This window comes from Ailuropoda melanoleuca, chromosome 6 (genome assembly GCF_002007445.2).
Source record: "Ailuropoda melanoleuca isolate Jingjing chromosome 6, ASM200744v2, whole genome shotgun sequence".
NCBI classification, from domain to species: Eukaryota; Metazoa; Chordata; class Mammalia; order Carnivora; family Ursidae; genus Ailuropoda; species Ailuropoda melanoleuca.
The window spans coordinates 53,383,442-53,404,761 of record NC_048223.1 but is presented as its reverse complement, the minus strand read 5'-3'; the positions used below and the strand labels follow the sequence as shown (position 1 = coordinate 53,404,761).

The window sequence follows — 21,320 nt, the reverse complement described above, 5'->3', positions numbered from 1 at the left end:
GCAAAGGCACATGCTTCTTCCCATTTGTTTCCTGTGGGCTTCCCATCAGCATCCTGTGCTGTCAGCACCTTAGCACACTCGCTCCACACCCCAGTCAGGCATGGGGTCTTCTGAAAGCAGCAGCTAAATTCAGTTTACCGTTTTCCTAACACTTGTACACCAGCGTCATCACATCCCATCCGAGAAACCAGCGCCAGGCAGCCAGCACTCCCTCCTCAGCCAGTACGGCCGCAATCCCGTGAGGCCCCTCCTCTGGGCTTGAATACTCACATTGATAGAATAGGTTCCTGCTGGAGGGCTGCACGTTCCCTTTGTCTGACCAGCCGAGAGCTGGTAGCTAGCTGCTGCCTGCAGTTGCTATCTTAGTGATGCATTTGACTTTTATTTTTCCCTTTCAGATTCCTGCTATCTTCACAATATCCCAGTGTTCCCTTTTTACCATTTCAGATCCCTAGTTAACAACTGTACACCAAGTTAACAATCCTTTGGTTTTTTAAAGATTTTATTTATTTATTTATTTGAGAGAGAGTTAAAGCGAAAGACAGAGCCTGAATGGGGAGGGGTGGGGCAGAGAGGGAGGGAGAAGCAGACTCCCCACTGAGCGGGGAGCCTGATGTGGGACTCAATCCCAGCACCCTGGGATCATGACCTGAGCCGAAGGCAGCCACTTAACCAACTGAACCACCCAGGTGCCCAACAGTTCTTTGTATCATATTGTTTCTTTTCAAATCACTACTATGGGTTCTGTCTTCTGACAACCCTGATATGTCTTACTGGAATTTAATCTCAGGAAAGGTAGAACTTATGTTTTATTCACTGTTCTACAACGCCTTCTACTTGGTGACTAATAAATACCGATCGAATCAACAAATGTTTATATTTATAGTCACTGAAACGTTTTTCTCACTGAGGGTTGAGGATTCAGCTCTACTCTGTATTAAATACACAATGCACAAAATAGTATTGTTCATAATGAAAAATTAGAAACAAGATGCCTTTCAACAGAATTAAGTTGTTTTAATAGAACAGAATATAAGATGCTAAAAAATAACAAAAGCTACATATATAAACATGGACGTAACGCAAAACCATTATGCTGGTTTTAATACAGGATAAGGCACAAAGCGTGGTATCACAAAACGTCACTAGAACCACTGAAATTCACAATGTTTATACCCAGTGGCAAAAAGCAGAGAGTACAGAGCAGTGACATCATCGGTGTGGGACAGCAGGGTGGTGTCCTATGGTTGGCCCATCTGGAATGGGCACCACCAGTAGGATAATGGGGACAGGAACACAGGGCCTAGAAATGTAGCAGCCACACCAAAGGATAAATCTGTATACAATAAAAATGTGGTTTCAAATCAGTGAAACGGGGTGAATGAATCAAAAGGTGAAAGATCAACTGGCTCTTCATTTGGAAAAAAACAAAGTTAGATTTTTAGTTTACACCATATTTAATCAACAACAGAAAGTGGTCAGGAGATTATTCCATTTACTTTAAACACATCTGTTTCATATGTTTTAAAGACAAACCTGACAAAATACAAAGTTTTAATAAGAATTTTCTTGTATCAACTCAAGAAGCAGAATTGTACTATGGAATGACAGACCATTTTACTTCTAATGTCCGAGTTCTAAATATAAATGTCTTCAGCTTGAACACCAGAAAACTCTGACCCAAACTGTTCAGTATCTGTGAGGCAGACAATATTATCTCCATTTTGCAGATGAGGAAACTGAGGCAGAGATTAAATCACTACATAGGTCACTCAAATAAGAAGTGACAGAACAGCTTGTCTGAAAAAACCATGTATAATTGTAGGAGGAAAAATGTGGCATTCTACCACACTAAACACAAATGCAGACAGTCCTTTCCTCACTTAAATCTGCATTTCACACATAAAACTTATATAAGCATATCCTTTGGATATGACACAAATATAAAATGAGGAAAATTTCTTCAACAGGCCCTGCTTTCAATCTGCGCATTATAATAAGTACTAACGTTCAAGGCCAATTTTGAAAATTGACTCAGACGTGTATTATAAATAACTGTGTACTGAATCATCGCATACTTCAAGTAAATCTTTATCAGTCGTTATTTGGGTCATTTACTAAAAGAACAGTTTGTTAACAATGCCTATACTGACTTACACGTGCCACGAAATAGTAGAAAACACAGGACAGGTGGTATCATGCATTCAACGTTTCTTTTAAAAAATATATATCGTGGCGTAAGTATATAATGGGACAACAAGAGCATTTAGTGTCAGAAATCGTAGTGTATGTTACAAAAATTAAGCATACAGAAAGAAGCCTTTAAAGAGCACACTCATATGTATAAGCCTAACAAAGCTCAGAGGCTTATTCACGTAAACACACAGTGCTGTTACTTTATTCATATAGACACTTAGTGCTGTTACTTTGATATTTACAAAGTGCTGTTACTTTATTTACACAGACATTTAGTGCTGTTACTTTGATGTTTACATATATTATTCACATATACACTTAGTGCTGTTACTTTGATGACTCACTTCACTTGTGCCTTCTCAAAGCTAGCTACATATTCTTGTTGACCATGACGGTCAAATAAATATCCTTTGTTAGATTATTAATATGATATTTAGTATTGCATCCAAAACATAAGATTATTTCTAGACGATAATGTTTTCCTCACTTCCTAAACTGACAATTTTCTTTTATTATGTATTTCCTGAAAAATCTTGAAACGTTTTTCAAGTTATTAACTTGTATTCTACTCTCAAGTATCTGATGGTCAATCAGATGCAGATTCTTTGTGAAAATTTTCCTGTATTCATTTCATTTTGGGGTGTTTTAATTCGTAAATTTCAGATTTACAAAACGCTTGACTTGTTGATGAAAATTTATTAAAATGCAGAATACTGAGAGCAGTTCCCCTCAAATGAATTACCTGACACATACTGTTTCTCATACCTTCATTAGATTCACAGGGTATACGAGATGAGGGATGGCTAGGATATACCATGACAACAAAAAGTCCTAAACAGCCCCTAATGGCTGAACAAATCCAAAATTTATTTCTGGTTCGTGACAAGACTTACAAGTGATGTTAGAGAAGCCAGAACTCTCCTCAGGACCCTGGTTTCTTCCAACCTGTGAATCTGTAATCTCTAATAACTAGTTCCCAAGTTACCCTGAGGATGATCTTCATTACCCTTTGATAAGGAAATAAAAGTGCAAGTAGGGAAAATTCCAAACGAGGTCCTTTACAGGCTTGGAATTTGTGCCAGAGGTAATACGCCCTCATGTGAATGCAAGGAAAGCTAGAAAATCTTTACTATTTGTGTAACCACAAAGAGAAATGGGTATTGGGAAAAACACAGCAAGTTTCTGCTACGGAGTTTCTACCCTATGTGAATTCCTTGATGATTAGTAAGTGCTGACTTCCGGCCGAAAGTTTTTCCACATTCACAACATTTATAAGGTTTCTCTCCTGAGTGAATTCTCAGATGGGTAGTAAGGGTAGATTTATGACGAAAACTCTTCCCACATTCGTTACATTCAAAGGGTTTTTCCCCTGTGTGAGTTCTCTGATGATTAATAAGAGTTGACTTCGTAAGAAAAGATTTCTCACATTCATGACACTGAAAGGGTTTCTCTCCTGTGTGAGTTCTCTGATGTACATTAATGGCTGACAAATGACGGTAAGTTTTACCACATACATTACACTGAAAGGGTCTATCTCCTGTGTGAGTTCTCTGATGTTGAGTGAGGGCTGACTTCTGGCAGAAGGTTCTCCTACATTCCTTACATTGATAGGGTTTTTCCCCTGTGTGAGTTCTTTCATGTCGAGTGAGGGATGACTTCTCATAAAAGGATTTCCCACATTCGTTACATTTATAAGGTTTCTCTCCTGTGTGAATTCTCTGATGTGCGTTAACGTCTGACTGCCGATAGAAAGTTTTACCACACTCATTACACTGAAAGGGCTTCTCTCCTGTGTGAGTTCTCTGATGCACATTAACTTCTGACTGCCGATAGAAAGTTTTACCACATTCATTACACTGAAAACGTTTCTCTCCTGTGTGAGTTCTCTGATGCACATTAACGTCTGCCTGCCGATAGAAGGTTTTACCACATTCATTACACTGAAAGGGTTTCTGTCCTGTGTGAATTCTCTGATGCGCATTAACATCTGACTGACGATAGAAAGTTTTACCACATTCCTTACACTGAAAGCGTTTCTCTCCTGTGTGAGTTCTCTGATGAACATTAACATCTGACTGCCGATGAAATGATTTACCACATTCGCTACATTGAAAGGGTTTCTCTCCTGTGTGAGTTCTTTGATGTGCATGAACATCTGACTGCCAATAGAAAGTTTTACCACATTCATTACATTGGAAGCGTTTCTCTCCTGTGTGAATTCTCTGATGTGCATTAACATCTGCTTGCCGATAGAAAGTTTTACCACATTTACTACACTGAAAGGGTTTCTCCCCTGTGTGAATTCTCTGATGTAGCTTAATGTCTGACTGCCAATGGAAAGTTTTGCCACATTCATTACATTGGAAGCGTTTCTCTCTTTTATGAATTCTCTGATGTATCTTAATGTCTGACTGGCAATGGAAAGTCTTACTGTGTTCATTATATTGGAAGTGTTTCTCTCCTGTGTGAGTTCTCTGATGTTGAGTGAAGGCTGACTTCTTGCAGAAAGTTTTTCCACATTCATTACATTCATGAGGTTTCCCCCCTGTGTATGTTCCCTCATGCCGAGTGAGAGACGACTTCTTGCAAAAGGACTTACCACATTCACTACATTTATAACGTTTCTCCCCTGTATATGTTATCTGATTGTTTGTGAGGGGTGATTTGTGACTTGTTTTCCCATGTGAATTAAATTCACAGGGTTTCTCTCCTGTGTGTATTCTCTGATGCACTGTGAAGTTTGACTTGTAGCTGAATGTTTTCCCACATTCACTACATTTGAATAGACACTCACGTCTCTGTTTTTTCTGAACTTGAGTGAAATGTGACATACTGCTGAAATTATTTTCAATTTGATTGCCTTTACATTGTTTTATTTCGAAGGAGACCCCATGACATTTCAAGAGAGATGACTTCTCACAAGTTTCTCCATGTCTGTTATATTCACAGAGTTTCTCTCGGACTCTGTCAATTCGCCTGTGTGGAATTACTGTGGTCTTTTTTCCTAAGGATTTTCCACCATCATATTTTAAAATCTTCTCTGAAGATTGCGTACTTACATGCTGAATAATACCATTTTTATGACCAAGGGCTTTCTCATATTGATTATTCTCATCAGACATCTCTTGAGTATGAGGTTTTTCCTGCTTAATATCAAGTAATTTCTCATATACATTTAACATGTGAGGTTTTTTTCTAGAAGAATTTCTATTACTACCAACTGATATTAAAATATTTTTCAAATTCATTCCATGTAAGTCATGTTTACAGGGCATTTTTCTTGAAGGAATACAATTTGTACTCATATTAGATGATTTTCTTAAAGCATAAACTTTCTTTGAGGTCACTGTTTTGTTGTTGAATAAAACTTGTGGCACATATTTGTCTTGGTTTCTCTGCATTCTCTCTGTTAGGTAATAAGCTTTGCTGTCTTCTAGAAATGAAAATATTGAACAAACCATAAGAATTTTACAGTTCTAATGGAACTGGATTAATATACAAATGTCTATTATATATCTGACTTTTGGTTTCAGGATCAAAGTGCCTTTTTCCCACCCAGTTTGAGAAAACATATGTGGAAAAAGAAAGAAAAGCTATTAACAAACAGACATATAATTATTCAGCACTTTATAAATAAAACATTCAAAATGGACAGAAATAACAATATAAATTCAAGAAGCAGTGAAGAGAGGATGGAAGATTCTACAGGAGTGACAGATGCAGGTAGGAGAAAAATCACAGAAAATAAGATGGGTCCAACTGAGTTAATGAAAAGTAATTGGAATCACAAGAAAAATGAGTAGACAAAGGTGTTCATGGAGAAAAATGAGAAATTAGGGACACAGACTAGGTACAATACCTTCAAACCTATATTGTTTCAGTAATACCCAAATAAGTTTTCATGCTTCCAGTCGAATTTCCCTCCTACACAATAGCAAGATAATTTCTGAATGCGCCAATGTGCTTATGTTTAAGGAAAGAGTCATCAGGCTGTACTCTAATTCCTCTCCCAACGTCCCAAAATAAAGTATAAAATAATGACAAAAAAGTAATCTTGTGCCAACATAGGTGATGTATCACCCTATTTTGGCTTTGATACTTTCATATTGCTCCACCGTAGCCACTCAACAGGTGAACCTACCATGATAACCACATTTATGTTCACTTACTGTTCCTTAAAATAGTATTACCCGTGCCAAAATACTAATACTTAATGTTGCTTTATCTTTCGCACCTCACATTTCCGCATTTCAGGCTTCTGTTTATTACCAAAATTTAAAGATCATATTTTTCCAACCAAATCCCAGGAAATGAGTAACATTTATGTTGGTTTACCATTTAAAAAGTATTGTCTACATTTGTTACCCAGTGCAACAAAGTCTATCCCAAGCTAAAAAATCACTGGCCTGACCCAAGTACCACATGAAAAACTGTTACAAGTCATCATTCTAGCAAACAAAATTTACACCAACTAGATGCACATTAGATTTTCAAGCTGCCATTCTACAACTCCCCGGTCAATATCCTATGCACCAGTTTAGTCAGTTCTTTGTCTCATTAAATTGCTCATTCTTGACTACAAGGTCAAAGTGTGTTCTCTCACTCAGAGCCAAGAATAGGATGTAGGCTATTTAGTACCTAGAAAAATTACATAATAACACCATTATTCCAAACCTTCGAGAATGCCTGTTGAAATCTTCCTTTCAAAAATTTCGAACTTATATTCGTTTAAGTCTAAAAGTAGTTCCTATGTAGACAAGCTGTTTTAACACAACCATAAATAGCACTGCTTTGTAATATACCGCACTTCATCTAATATAATATACACATATTTAAGGTCCTAAAATCAGAATGCATCTTATAATTGGTCACAGATCTGTGATCAGCAGGTCACAATATAATGAGCAGAATATTTTTTCCTTAGTGGTTCATCACATAATGGTCTAGTTAGAATCTATGGCTTCTTAGATTTGAGAGAATGACAATTTTCTCTTAATTAAATGCTGAATTTAAAGTGTTTCATGCAATTTTATTCTCATTCTTCAATCCAGAAGATGGCAAACTTTTCCCTAAAAGGCAAAATAGTCCACATTCTAGGCTTTGCAGCCCATACCTATCTGTCACAGTGTCGAACCCTGACATCAGAGCATGAAATTGGCCAAAGCCCATATGTAAATGAAGGAGTATGGTTGTGCTGCCAAAATGTTTTATTTACAAAACATGTGGTAAGTCTGCAGACCATACTTTATAACCACTGCTCATAACAGGTGTTTTTAAGTCTGATTTGCTTTAAATCTGAGTAATTCTAAATCAACAGACTTCAACAAGCTCTGTGTATCAGTATTACCTGGAGCACTTTTTCAAACACAAATGTTTAAACACTATGTCATTTTATACCTGATGAATCAGGAATTGTAAGCTCATATAAGTAATGAGACAGAGATCCTTCACAATGTTTTCAGAATATGAAATTTTTCCTCTCCTTGATTCCAATCAACATGTGTTTATCAAATGTCTATTTCAGGTTATATACCAAAGTAAGAAAGAATAACACAATCACCATTTTCTTTGTTAGATCATACCACAGGTGTGAAAAAAGGTAGATACTATCACATAACAAATCATTTACTTTTGCATCTTCTGAAGGACCCACTATATGCCGAGTACTGAGAGAAAGAAAAGATTACATTGGCTCAAACATTCAAAGTCTCTTTCTTGGAAGCAGATACACTTAACTTGTACTATACATTCAAAGTAATAACAGTAAAAATAATGTTTTACTTATATACTAAACAATCTTTTGAGTAATTTTCACTTATTAACTCATTGATTATCTAGTCAGGGAAAGCACACAATGAAGAAAGGTGTGACATGGGAAAGCATACAGTATGTCTAAGTGACACTTACTGCTAGTGGAACATATGATGTTTACTGTGAGTGTAAGCAACATAAAAATAAAATTGGAGCAGCCAAATAAGGCCAGGATGCAGCAGTCACTAAAAAGTAAGTTAGTTAAATTTCATGAAATAAATAATAGGGGAACATAGATTTATCTTGTTGAGCTACTGAAAAAAGAGATGTTCTAGGTAAACAAAAACACAAAAACACCACCATCAACAACAAAAAAAACTCTAACCAACTACAATTAGGAATGGGAAAAAATTAAGTATGAGGGAATATAGTTCTTACTGATATTGACATAAGGCAAGAACACGAAAAATATTAGAAGTTTACAAAGAAGAAATACGAATACAAAAGAAAAATAAAAAGTAGTTTGTCATGTGTGCTTGATAATTTTGTTACCAATTTCTGGTTTTATCAGACTATAACTAGGGAATGTCTTATTTCCTATTTCGTAGGATTTACTGAGGGTTTTCTTTTAGCATCATATACTTCCAATTGTTCGCAAATGTTTTTTAGGCAGTAAAATAGGTCTTTTTCCCATCTTTTTTTTAAAGGTACCAACAGAAGTACAATTGTAAAATTAACAAGGCTGTACTTTTGGTACATTAATCTGATAAATATAAACTTGTAATCCTATTAATTTATAGGTAATTTGTTTAAATAGTATCAAGTACTACTATACAACATGTAACACTGAAAACATTGTTTCCTCCCTTCTGAAGAGCCAAATTTTAGAAGATTTTATTATCTTTCTTACTTTTATCTTTGTACCATTAAACACAAAAAAGCCAGTATTACTTGTCTGCATAAATGATATCCTTGGACCCCTAGCTTTGAACAATCAGAAAACCAGTTTACGTTCCTTCTCAGGCATTACCCTTTTCTCTGCCAATTTTATCATTCATATATATATATATATATATATATACACACACATACATACATATGTACCCTTTCTCTACTTCTAAAGTAGGTGCCACTAGGAAGAGATTCTTAAAAAACGTTTTAAATAACGCCCAACTCCTAAACTGACCACCTAGATTATAATTTCCCCTGGCTTCCTCACTAACCTTTCTGGTACTCACTAACTCACCCGGGTAGTTCTGGTATAGAAATTCTTCCTCTAATATCCATGGCTCCTTTCCTTCTTCCAACTTGAAGATCAGTGCTGGCTTTTTAATGAGATACCCTGTAAAAGGAAAAATGACATAGAATTTGGACATGAGCTACAGCAATTCTAAAGGAGCGAGGAGACAGAATTTCTGGAGCTGCACCTTGATAGGCTCAATTAAACCTTCATGGGATGTGAGAATACAAAAACTCTTCCTTGTGCTCAAAAGAGATTAACAACCTCAGAGTCCTGAAGCAAAGTCTCAACAATATTAACTATAAAAGATGGAACATGTTGGTATCTAAGAAATAAAATGCATGCTACACAAAACTTGATGTGAAAATAGCTTACCCACTGAAACAAAGTTGTGGTAGTTCTCCAGCATCACATCCCTGTACAGGGTCCTCTGGGCAGGGTCCAGGTGCTGCCACTCCTCCTGGGAAAAGTCCACAGCCACATCACCAAACGACAGTGACCCCTGGAACGGCACATTTCTGCTCAGTCTGAAGTGGTAAGAATTGCGGTTGCACAGGAAAGAAATATGGAGACAAATTCTTCCCAAGTTCACTGTTGAGAATTTATGTTACAATATGCCCAGTGTGTACGTTATTTTGTATTAGGTTTTGTAGAAGAAAGAAAAGTAAAAGAACATTCTGCTTTTTTAATTTATTAATGCTCTACGCCTTGAAATGTCCTGGGTGTTGTGAATACTAAGGGGGATAAAACACTGTTCTTGTTCTCTTGAAAGTTAAATACACAAACACGACATGCTGCAAAACTGAGAATAAGATATTACCAGAAGATATTAGAATATGTAAAAAGTAAAGAAAAGAAAATGTAAAATGTATACTGGAGTCAGAAAAGAAAAGAAAAATTAACTATTTTGTATCACAACTTGTGCTTAATTGAGGAGTTAAAACTGTAGGGCCTGAAATATGATGCATAAATGTTCTTTATGATTATGAGGCAACACAACATGAACAAAATACTGAAGGCATTAGAAACACATGGGTTGACTTAGTTTCTGCCCCAGGATGTATAAAGCAAGGAAGAAAATCACTCTTACTCCTACAATGAAAATGAGCCAGACCATCTTCAAATTCACAACTTTTCCCCCCCTAATTTATAGGAGAGGCAAAATCACAAAGCACCCAAGTGCCCCAAATCTAGGAGGAGACAATACCTGCAGGAAGAGAGAATATATGTATTTTTGCCTACCTGGGTTGGACCACTGGTAAGAAGAACTCAACCAGAATAGGGGGAATGTTAATTAATGAAAACAGAGTGTGAGCCAACACAACAGTGTGAAACCCCTTTAAACCACAGAGATGGAGGATATTTGCACCTTCTTATAGGCATTTTTTTCTTTTTTTTTCTTTTTTCATTTTTTTTGGTGAAGACTTACTTATTTATTTCAGAGAGGAGAGGAGGGGCAGGGGGAGAGTGAACCTCAAGCAGATTCCACACTGAGCAAAGAGCTCCATGCAGGGCTTAATCTCATGACCCTGAGATTATGACCTCAGCCAAACCAAGAGTAGGATGCTCAACTGACCATGCCACCTAGGCACTCCTTTACAGGCTTTTTCTCTGTGAACCCCACTAGGCACTTACTTTACTCCTGTGGGAAGGGCAGGATTATGCACTACAGCTGGGTGGGCGGGGCGGGGGGAGACAAGAAAACCAACAAGGTCACATCGCCACGACTCAAGGACCCAGGGCAGACCTAACAGCAAAGCTGTATTGGAGTAAAAGAACACATTCTGCCCAAGCTAACAAGCTTGGAATAACAAGTACCAATAGAATACTGCTGACAGAAAGACAGGAGATAGATAAAAGCATGTAAAGAGACCCTCTCTGAAACACAGAGCAAAGAGAACCCTTAAAACTCAGAAATGAACAGACATAACTCTGATAAATGAACCTGTATCTGAAAACACAACCCTCTACAGAAAGTTGAAGGCTATGCTGCATTGAGAGTAGTAACAGAAGAGTAACTCTCAAATCCTGCCCAACTCCTAACTAGTTAAACTTGAACCCCTGGACTAAAGGCCTAGCAGGAACTACCCATCTCCAGCAGTAAAATCTAGTTACCCCAGTTTAGAGTCTGACACAAAATGTACACATTTCAACAGAAAGTTCCAAAGCATATGAAAAGGAAAGAAACTAACAAAATACTACCAAGATACAAAGTAACCATCAGAATCACATATTACATAGTTGTTGAAACAGATTTTTAAGTAATTATAACTAATTATTAAAGACTGTAAGGTATGTAAAGACTCAAAAGGTATACAACATGCAAAATGAAATGGATAACTTCAGCAGACAGAACCAAATGGAAATCTAGAAATAAGAACACAGTAAGAGATGAAAAACATCTTCAACAGGCTGATCAGCAGTGAACACAGTTAAGGAAAGAATCAATGAACTTGAAGATGGGTCAATAAAAATTACCCAACCTGAAACTCAAAGAGAAAAAAAGTAAAAAATAGAACAGAACATTAAAAAGCTATGAAATAGGGGTTCCTGTGTGTGGCTCAGCCAGTTAAGCGTCTGCCTTCAGCTCAGGTCATGATCCTGGAGCCCCGGGATTGAGCCCTGTTTTGGGCTTCTTGCCAGTGGAGAGCCTGCTTCTCCCTCTGCCCTTCACCCCTCTCGTGCTCTCTCTTGCACATGTACTCTCTCTAATAAATGAACAAAATCTTAAAAAAAAAAAAAAGCTGTGAAAGCTGTGAAATACAATCAAATGTTCTGACATATGCATAACTGGGATCTGGGCGGGGTGTTGAGGGGAAGAACGGGACAGAAGAAACACTTTACGAAATAGTGTCTTAAAATTACTTGCAATTGGGGTGCCTGGGTGGCTAAGTCAGTTAAGAATCCAACTCTTAATTTCAGCTCAGATTGTGATCTCAGGGTTGTGGGATTGAGCCCCACATCGGGCTCCCCATTCAACAGAGTCTGTTTGAGATATTCTCTCTTCTCCCTTGGCGACCTCCCAAAGATAAATAGATAAATCTTAAAAAAAAAAAAAAAATCTTGCAATTAATGACAGAAAACAAACCAAAAATCCAAGGAGCTCAACAAGACCAAGCTGCATAAATGCCTCCCAAAAGCATAAAGACACACAACATATTAAAATGGCTAGAGAGGGACGCCTGGGTGGCTCAGTCATTAAGTGTCTGCCTTCGGCTCAGGGCATGATCTTTGTGTTCTGGGATCGAGCCCCACATCAGGCTCGTCCGCTGGAAGCCTGCTTCTTTCTCTCCCACTCCCCCTGCTTGTGCTCCCTCTCTCGCTGGCTGTCTCCATCTCTGTCAAATAAATAAATGAAATCTTAAAAAAATAAATAAATAAAAAATAAAATGGCTAGAGAGAGAGAGAGAAAGAATGAGAATCCTGAAAGCAGCCAGTGAACAAGAAAATATTACAAAAAAGGAATAAAGATACAATTAAAGCAGACTTTTCACCAGGAACCATACAAACCAGAACACAATAAAATGGCATACCTAAAGTGTTAAAAGAAATATCAGTCATAATCACAGCACAAAAGGAGCAGTTTGAAAAGCACCTGAGTATATTTCAAGATTTACTGACTAATTTTAGGATATGTGCAGGAAGTGCTGGGATCTACAAAAGCTTTCTCCAGAAACAAAGGAGCTGGAGGGCACTATTTTCCTTGCGCTCCCAAAGCCTAGCCAGATGCTTATAGAGCCAGTACAAACACTCTCCATCTATCTTTCTAGCACAATGTGCCTGACCCCAGTGCTGCCCCACCCAACGCACCCCGGAAGGGGCTCCTCCAAAGTGGCTCCCACCCCACCATACCTAGCGGGCAGCCCCAGCAAGGCAGGTGCCTCTCCAAAGTGACTCAAGGCCTGAGGAGGAGGGGAGCTAATCCCACATTCCAACGCACTTAGAGCTCATGCAGCTGAGACTCTCAGTTGGCTGTGCAGGAAGCAAGAGCTGCCCATCAGTACACCCAAGCCGTCCCAGTGGCTAAGTGCAGACAACCAGGCTGACAGCAAGACCTGCAACCAGTGTGCATGCAGCAGGCAAAGCAGGTCATTACAGGTAGATAAGCTGAGGGTAAGCTACACCTCCTAGCATGCCCATAGCAATTGTGGCTTGGCAACAATGCAACACCCCTGAAGTATCTGGTTCTGGTGACCGCGGGACTGCACTACAGGGAACAGGGTCCCTTCTACACAAGGTGAGTACTTTCAAGACCAGTATACACAGCTGACCTACCTAATACACAGAAACAAACAGAGAGGTAGACAAAATGAGGAAACAGAGGAACATGTTCCAAATGAAAAAACAAGACAAAACCACAGAAAAAGAGCTAATCAAAATAAACATATAAGCAATATGCCAGACAGAAAGTAATGGCCATAAAGATACTTCCTAAACTTGAGAAAAGACTGGATGAAGTGACTGAGAACTCCAACAAAGAGATATAAAATATAGAGAAGACCAGTTGGAGCTAAGATAGAATAAAATGAAAAATATACTAGAATACTTCTTCAACAGATTGGAGGATGCAGAAGAATGGATCAGCAATCTTGAACATAGAGTAATGGAAAGCAACCAAGCTAAATAGCAAGAAGAAAAAGATACATTAAAAAATGAGGATAGATTAAAAGACCTCTGTGACATCAAGCCAAGTATCATTTGGCTTATAGAGGTACCAAAAGAAAAGAGACACAAAGAAGCAGAAAAATTATTTGAAGAAATAACAACTGAATATCTCCCCAACCTGAAGAAGGAAACAGACATCTAGGTCCACAATGCACAGAGGGCCCCAAACAAGATGAATTCAAGGAGGTCAAAACCAAAACAATAATTAAAACAAGATTAAAGATAAAGAGAGAATCTTAAAAGCAGCAAGAGAAAAGCAGTTACACACAAGGGAAACCCCATAAGGTTATCAGCTCATTTTTCAGCAGAAACTTTACAGGCCAGAAGAGAGTGGTATGATATAGTTAAGGTGCTATAAGGAAAAAAAACCTACGATAAAGAATATTCTACCCAGAAAGGCTATCATTCAGAACCGAAGAAGAGAGAGTGTCCCAAACAAATGGAAGTTAAAGAAGTTTATCAAACAAGCTTTAAAAAAATATTAAAGGGACTCCTTTAAGTGGAAAGAAAAGGCCACAACTAGAATAAAATTCAGGAAGAAAAAAATTTCACCCGTAATAGCAAACATATAGTAAAGGTAGTAGATTAGACACTTATAAGGCCAGTATGGAAGTTAAAATGCAGAAGGAGTAAAATCAATTATATCTACAAAAATTACCCAAGGGATACACAAAATAAAGAGATATAAAATGTGACATCATATACATAAAATGTGGAAGAGGGAATAAAAATGTAATGCTTTAATAATGTGTTCAAACTTAAGCAACCTTCAACATAATATAGATTACTGTACACATAGGATATTGTACATGAATCCCATGGTAACCACAAACTGAAAACCTGTAACATGTGCACAGAAAAATAAAGAGAAAGGAATCCAAACATAAGACTAAAGAAAACCATCAAACCACAAGGGAAGAGAGCAGGAGGAGAAGAATGGAACAGAAAACAACAAGAAAACAATTAACAAAACAGCAATAAGTACACAGCTATCGAAAATTACTTTAAATGTAAATGGACTAAATGTTCCAATCAAAAAACACAGGGTGATTTAATGGATAAAAAAACAATATCCATCTATACGCTGTCTACAAGAGATTCACTTCAGACCTAAAGACACATACAGACTAAAAGTAAAGGAATGGAAAAAAATATTCTAAGCAAATGGAATAATCATTAAAAAAAAAAAACAACGAAAACAGGGGATATCAAAATCAAACAAAATAGACTTTAAAACGAAGATGGTAACAAAAACCAAAACAGGTCAGGATCAATCCAAGAAGAGGATATAACAATTGACAATATATACTCACCCAACATAAACAGAATACAAATTCATAAGGCAAGTATTACCCTATGAAAAGAGAAACTGACACTAATACAATAATGGTAGGAAACATTAAAAACTTGCTTACATCAAGAAACAAATCATACAAACATAAAATCAATACAGAAACAGTGGCTTTGAATGACCCATTAGATCAGATGGACATAACAGATATCTATAGAACATTCTATCCACAAACTGCAGAACACAGATTCAAGTGCATATGGAACATTCTCCAGGACAGATCAAATGCTGCAACACAAAGAAAGTCTCAATGAATTAAAGGTGAGTGAAATCATATCAAACATCTCTTCCAACTACAACAGGACAAAACTAGAAATTGATTTCAAGAAAAAAACTAGAAGAAATACAAACATGTAGAATCTAAATCTAAACCTAAATAACATGTTACTCAACAACAAATGGGTTCAATGAGGAAATCAAAGAGAAAAACAAGAAATACCTGGAGAGAAATGAAAATGAAAACACCACAGTCTTAAATCTTGGCGATGCAACAAAAGCAGTACTAAAGGAAATTTATAGTGATCAAGACCTACATCAAAAACAAGAAATAACTCAAATAAATGATCTAACGTTACACCAAAAGGAACTAGGAAAAGAAAAACAAAACCCAAAGTTAGCACAAAGAAAGAAAGAATAGAGGGCTGCCTCGGTGGCTCAGTCGGTTAAGTATCTGAGTCTTGATTACAGCTCAAGTCATGATCTCAGGGTAGCGAGCCCTGTGTTGGGCTCTGCACTCAGCAAGGAGTCTACTTAAGATTCTCTCTCTGCGTGTCCCTCTGTACCTCCCTCCCCCTGCACTGTCTCTGCCTCTCTAAAATAAATAAATCTTTTAAAAAAAGAGAAGAAAATAACAGAGACCAGAACAGAAATAAATGAAATAGAGATGACAAGAAAAAAGAAAGTATCAACGAGGCTAAAAGCCAGCCCTATGAAAAGATAAACAAAATTGAGAAAACTTTAGCCAGACTAATCAAGAAAAAAAGTGAGAGGACTCAAACATACAAAATCAGAAATGAGAGGATTAGTTAAAATTGACACCATAGAAGTACAAAGGACTTTAAGAGATTACTATAAAAAATTACATTGGAAAACGTAGAAAAAAGTAGACAATCTAGAAAAAATGGATAAACTCCTCGAACATACAGTCTCTTCTGAGACTGAATCATGAAGAAATAGAAAAATGTGGAAAAAACCCACAATTACTAGAAATAAATTTGAACTGGTAATCAAAAAACTCCCAACAAACAAAAGTCCAGGACCAGATGACTTTGCAGGTGAATTCTACCAAAGATTTAAAGAAGAGTTAGTACCTATCATTCTCAAACTATTCCAGAATACAGAAGAGGAAAGAATGCTTCCTAATTTATTCTACGAAGCCAGCATTACTCTGATAGGAAAACCAAAGATACCACAAAAGAAAGAAAATTATACAGCAATATCGCTCAGGGAGACAGATGCAAAAATCCTCAACAAAATATTAGCAAACCAGATCCAACGATACATTAAAAAAATCACTCACTGAGATCAAGTGGGATTTATTTCGGGAATGGAAGGATGGTTCAATATACACAAATCAATGTCATATTCAATGATGAAAAGCTGAAACCTGTCCCCTTAAGATCAGGAACATGACAAGGATGTCCACTCTTAACCACTTTTATTCAACATAGTACTGTCATTCTTAGCCATGGCAATCAGTCAAGAAAAAGAAATAAAAGGCATCTGAATTGATAAGGTACAAGTAAAACTGTATTTGCAAATGACAGCATACTATATGTAGAAAAACCTAAAGACCCCACCAAAATACTATTAGGTCTAATAAATGAATTCAGTAAAGTTGTAGGATACAAAATCGATATACAGGAATCTGTTCTGTTTCTATACACTAATAACAAAATATCAGAAAAAGAAATTTTTAAAATACCGTTGATAACTATATCATAGAGAATAAAATGCCAAAGAATAAATTTAACTTAAGAGGATAAAGACCTGTATTATAAAAATTTAAGACATTAAAGAAAGAAACTGAAGACAACACAAATAAATTGAAAGATATACCATCCTCATAGATTGGACGAAACAATGTTGTTAAAATTAAAATGTCCATACTACACAAAGCAATCTATAGACTGCAGTCTACAGATCTGCAATCCCTATCAAAATACGCAGTGTTTTTCACAGAACTAGAACAAAAAAATCCTAAAATTGGTATGGAAACATGGAAGACCTCAAATAGCCAAAGCAATACTGAGAAAGAACAAAGCTTGATGAGGTATCACAATCCTAAATTTCCAGAAATACTACAAAGTTACAATATCAAAACAGTATGGTACTGTTGCAAAAATACATATAAAGGTCAATGAAACAGAATTGTGAGTCAGAAAAAAAGATATATGCACAGAGAGAGAGAGAGAGAGAGAGAACACCAATTAATCTATGACAGTGGAGGCCAGAACATACAATGGAGAAAAGACACTCTCTTCAATAACTGGTGCTGGGAAAACTGGATAGCTACATGCATAAGAATGAAACAGGGCCATTTTCTTGAACTATACACAAAAACAATCTCAAAATAGATTAAAAACCTAAATGTAAAACTTGAAACCATAAACTCTGAGAAGAAAATACAGGTAGTAATCTCTTAGATATCAACCTTTGCAATATTTTTCTGAATCAGTCTCCTCATGCAAGGGAAACAAAAGCAAAAATAAACAGGAATACATCAAAATGAAAAGTTTTTGCACAATGAAGGAAACCATCAACAAGATGAAAAGAAAACTAATGAATGGGCGAAAGTATCTGCAAATGACAAGTCTGAGAAGGGGTTAATACCCAAAATATATAAAGCATTCACACAAACATCAAGAAACCCCCCAAATAACCCAATTGAAAAGTGAGCAGAATAGCGGGTAAGTGTTGCCCCTACTATGAAAAACAGCATGGAGGTTCCTCAAAAAATTAAAAATAGAACTACTATATGACCCAGTAATTCTACTACTGGGTATTGACCCAAAGAAAACAAAAATACTAATTTAAAAAGATATATGCACCCCCGTATTTATTTACAAAGCCCAGATATGGAAGCAGCAGTCTCCACTGATAGATTAATGGATAAAGATGTAGTATACATTGAAGCATCGAACTCTGCATCGGAATCCAGGGATGTACTGTATGGTGACTAACAAAATATAATAAAAAAAAACATTAAAAAAAAAAAAGAACTTAATTATTTTGGTCCATTATAGGCTCACTGAAATTCCCTCTGTTTGCAAGTTTGGAACATCTTTCATACAGACCTGCAATTACCTTCTGTAGTAATTAATTACATTCTCACTATCATTAAGTCAAAACATATTGTGTTTAATGCTCACTATAGAAATGGAAATCAAAAGTAAAAATGAGCTGAGTAATAAAATAATTGAAATCTTAAAAAAAAAAAGATGTAGTATACATATACAATGGAATATTATTCAGCCATGAAAAAGAATTAAAGCTTGCTATTTGTGACACGGATGAACCTAGAGGGTATTATGTTAAGTGAAACCAGACAAAGACAAATACCACATCATTTCATTTATATTTCACTTACATTTAAAATCTAAAAAATAAAGCAAGTGAGCAAACAACAGCAAAAGAGAAACAGACTCATAAAAACAAAAAAGAGAAACAGACCCATAAACACAGAGAACAAACTGGTGGTTGCAAAGGATACAGGGAAGAGGGAGTGGGAGTGATTAGTGAAGGAGATTAAGAAGTACAAACTTCCCTATTATAACATAAATAAGTCCTAAGGATGAAAAGACAGCATAAGAAATATAGTCAAAAATACTGTAATTTACTTATAGTGATGAGCATTTCATGTTATATAATAGGTAAGGCACTGTTTTACATCTAAAACTAATTTAATATTATGTCAATAATACTTTAATTAAAAGTTCAAAAAATTTCAAAACTAAAAAACAAAAACAAGAAAAAACAAAAAAACCCACACACACAAAATAACTTCAACCAAGAATTATTTATTGAAAACATCTTCAAAAATGAAGAAATAGGGGTGCCTTGGTGGCTCAGTTGGTTAAGCATCTGCCTTTGGCTAAGGTCATGATGTTGGGAGTCCTGGGATCAAGCTCCATGTCTGGCTCCCTGCTCAGCGGGGAGCCTGCTTCTCCCTCTCCCTCTGCCCTTCCCCCTGCTTGTGCTCTCACTCTCTCTGTCAAATACATAAATAAAATCTTAAAAAAAAAAAAAGAAGAAATAACTGCTTCCCAAGAAAAACAAAAATTTAAGAAATTCTTTAGCAGCAGAACTATTTTGCAAGAAATATTAAAGGAATATGGTACCAGTGAAACTTGAGTCTACACATAAAAATGAAGAGTGACAGAATGAAATAAAAAAGGAAAATTTAAGTTAATTCCTCCCTCCCCAATTTCTAAGTGCTCCAAAGCAAAGGTTGGAAATGTTTTTCTGTAATGAAGTAGATTACAGTAAACACTGTATTGTGAATGTAGCCCCAGACAATACATAGAAGAAAGCATGAGGCTGTGTTCCCAGGAAACTTAATTTGTGACAGCAGATAGGGAGCTGAATCTCACCCATGGGCTGCAGGTTGCCAATCCTTATTCTAAAGGATAACTGACTGTCTAAAGCAAAAATAGTAGTATTGTATCATGTGTACACAGCATATGTTAAAGTAAAACGTATGGTACAATAGCACAAAGGACAAGAAAGAAGAATAGGAATATACTGCTGTAAGGTCGTTATACATTATGTGGTTTAATATTTGAAGGGAAGCTCTGGTTAATTAAAAATGGGTATTATAAGTCTTTGACTAACTATTTTAAAAGTAAAGAAAAGAGGTATAAATAATAAGTCAAGGGGTGCCTGGGTGGCTCAGTTGGTTAAGTGTCTGACTTTGGCTCATGCTTAGGTCATGATACGATCAAGCCCCATGTTGGGCTCTCTGCTCATCAGGGAGCCTGCTTCTCCCTCTCCCTCTGCTTGCCGCTCCCCCGTTTGTGCGTGTGCTCTCTCTCTCTGTCAAATAAATACATAAAACCTTAAAAAAAAACACACAATGGCGATGATAAAATGGAATAGAAAATAACAAATTCAAGAGAAGAAAAAGATAAAAAGAAATAAAGAATAGAATAGAAAAACAGCTAGCAAAATGGAAGATTTTAATCTACCATATCGACAACCAATTTTTAAATATGAATGTTCTAATCCACTCATATAGAAAGATTATCAGATTGCATCAAAAAAACAGGACAATCATATACTGCCTACAAGAAACTCAAATTATAAAAATACATAAGTTAAAAGTAAAAGGATAAAGAAATACAACATAAACAATAATCCAAAGCAAGCTGGAGTAGCTATGTTAATATCAGACAAAACAGACTATATAATAGGAGATATTATCGAAGATAAATAGGCATATTACATTAATGATAAATGGTCAATTTTCCAAGACAAAACTAAATGTACGTGTACCTAACAAAGGAGCTTCAAAATATAAGGGGTAAAACTGATAGGACTGAAAGGAAAAATAGACAAAAATTAATACAGTTGGACACTTCAATATTTCTCTCAGTAATTAATAGAACTAAGAAGATAACTGGAAAGAATATAGAAGCCCTAAAACAACACCATCACTGAACTAAACCTAAGTGACCTTTGTAGAACATGCCACCCCACAATTTCAGGAAAGTCTTTATGTCCCATTAAGAATCATTATGGGTTATTCTCATTTTCATTGCACTTCCTATAATATCTTTGCTATTGCTATCAGAGACAAATAAACGTATAGCTCAGCAATGACAACTTCAATGTTAAGTACGTGAAGGTCAACTTCAACTTTAAATACTTGAAGGTCATCACCACAGCCCCTTAGCCCTGCTACTAATCTGCTACTCCATATTTCTCAAAAGTTGACATTTGTCTATTTCTACATTTACATTTTAAAGGTTATACCTTATTCATAATATCTAATGTAAAACAAAGTAGGAATTTAAAAAAAAACTCACCTGGGATTTGTTCATTTTCTGATGTTCTTAAAAAAGCATGGAGACGCGTGAAGATACAACTGAGAAATAATAGAAAAGAGATGAGTCATAA

The 21,320-nt window shown here is 36.3% G+C and overlaps 1 protein-coding gene across 15 annotated transcripts in view; it reads right to left on the bottom strand.

The window, feature by feature from the left end:
• Positions 1-996: 996 nt before the first annotated feature.
• Positions 997-21,320, bottom strand: part of LOC100476789 (oocyte zinc finger protein XlCOF6-like) — a 34,358-nt gene continuing 14,034 nt past the window's right edge. For 11 of the 15 annotated variants that reach the window (XM_034662422.1, XM_034662424.1, XM_034662425.1 and 8 more), the window contains 4 exons: positions 21,230-21,288; positions 9,563-9,689; positions 9,194-9,289; positions 997-5,629 (listed from right to left, as the gene is read on the bottom strand). In XM_034662422.1, the coding sequence (XP_034518313.1) occupies positions 3,393-5,629; positions 9,194-9,289; positions 9,563-9,689; positions 21,230-21,244 (2,475 nt within the window). In that variant the 5' untranslated portion in view covers positions 21,245-21,288 and the 3' untranslated portion in view covers positions 997-3,392. The remainder of the gene's footprint in view (positions 5,630-9,193; positions 9,290-9,562; positions 9,690-21,229; positions 21,289-21,320) is intronic. The other 4 variants (XM_034662426.1, XM_034662428.1, XM_019794284.2 and 1 more) reach the window with 1 other exon arrangement.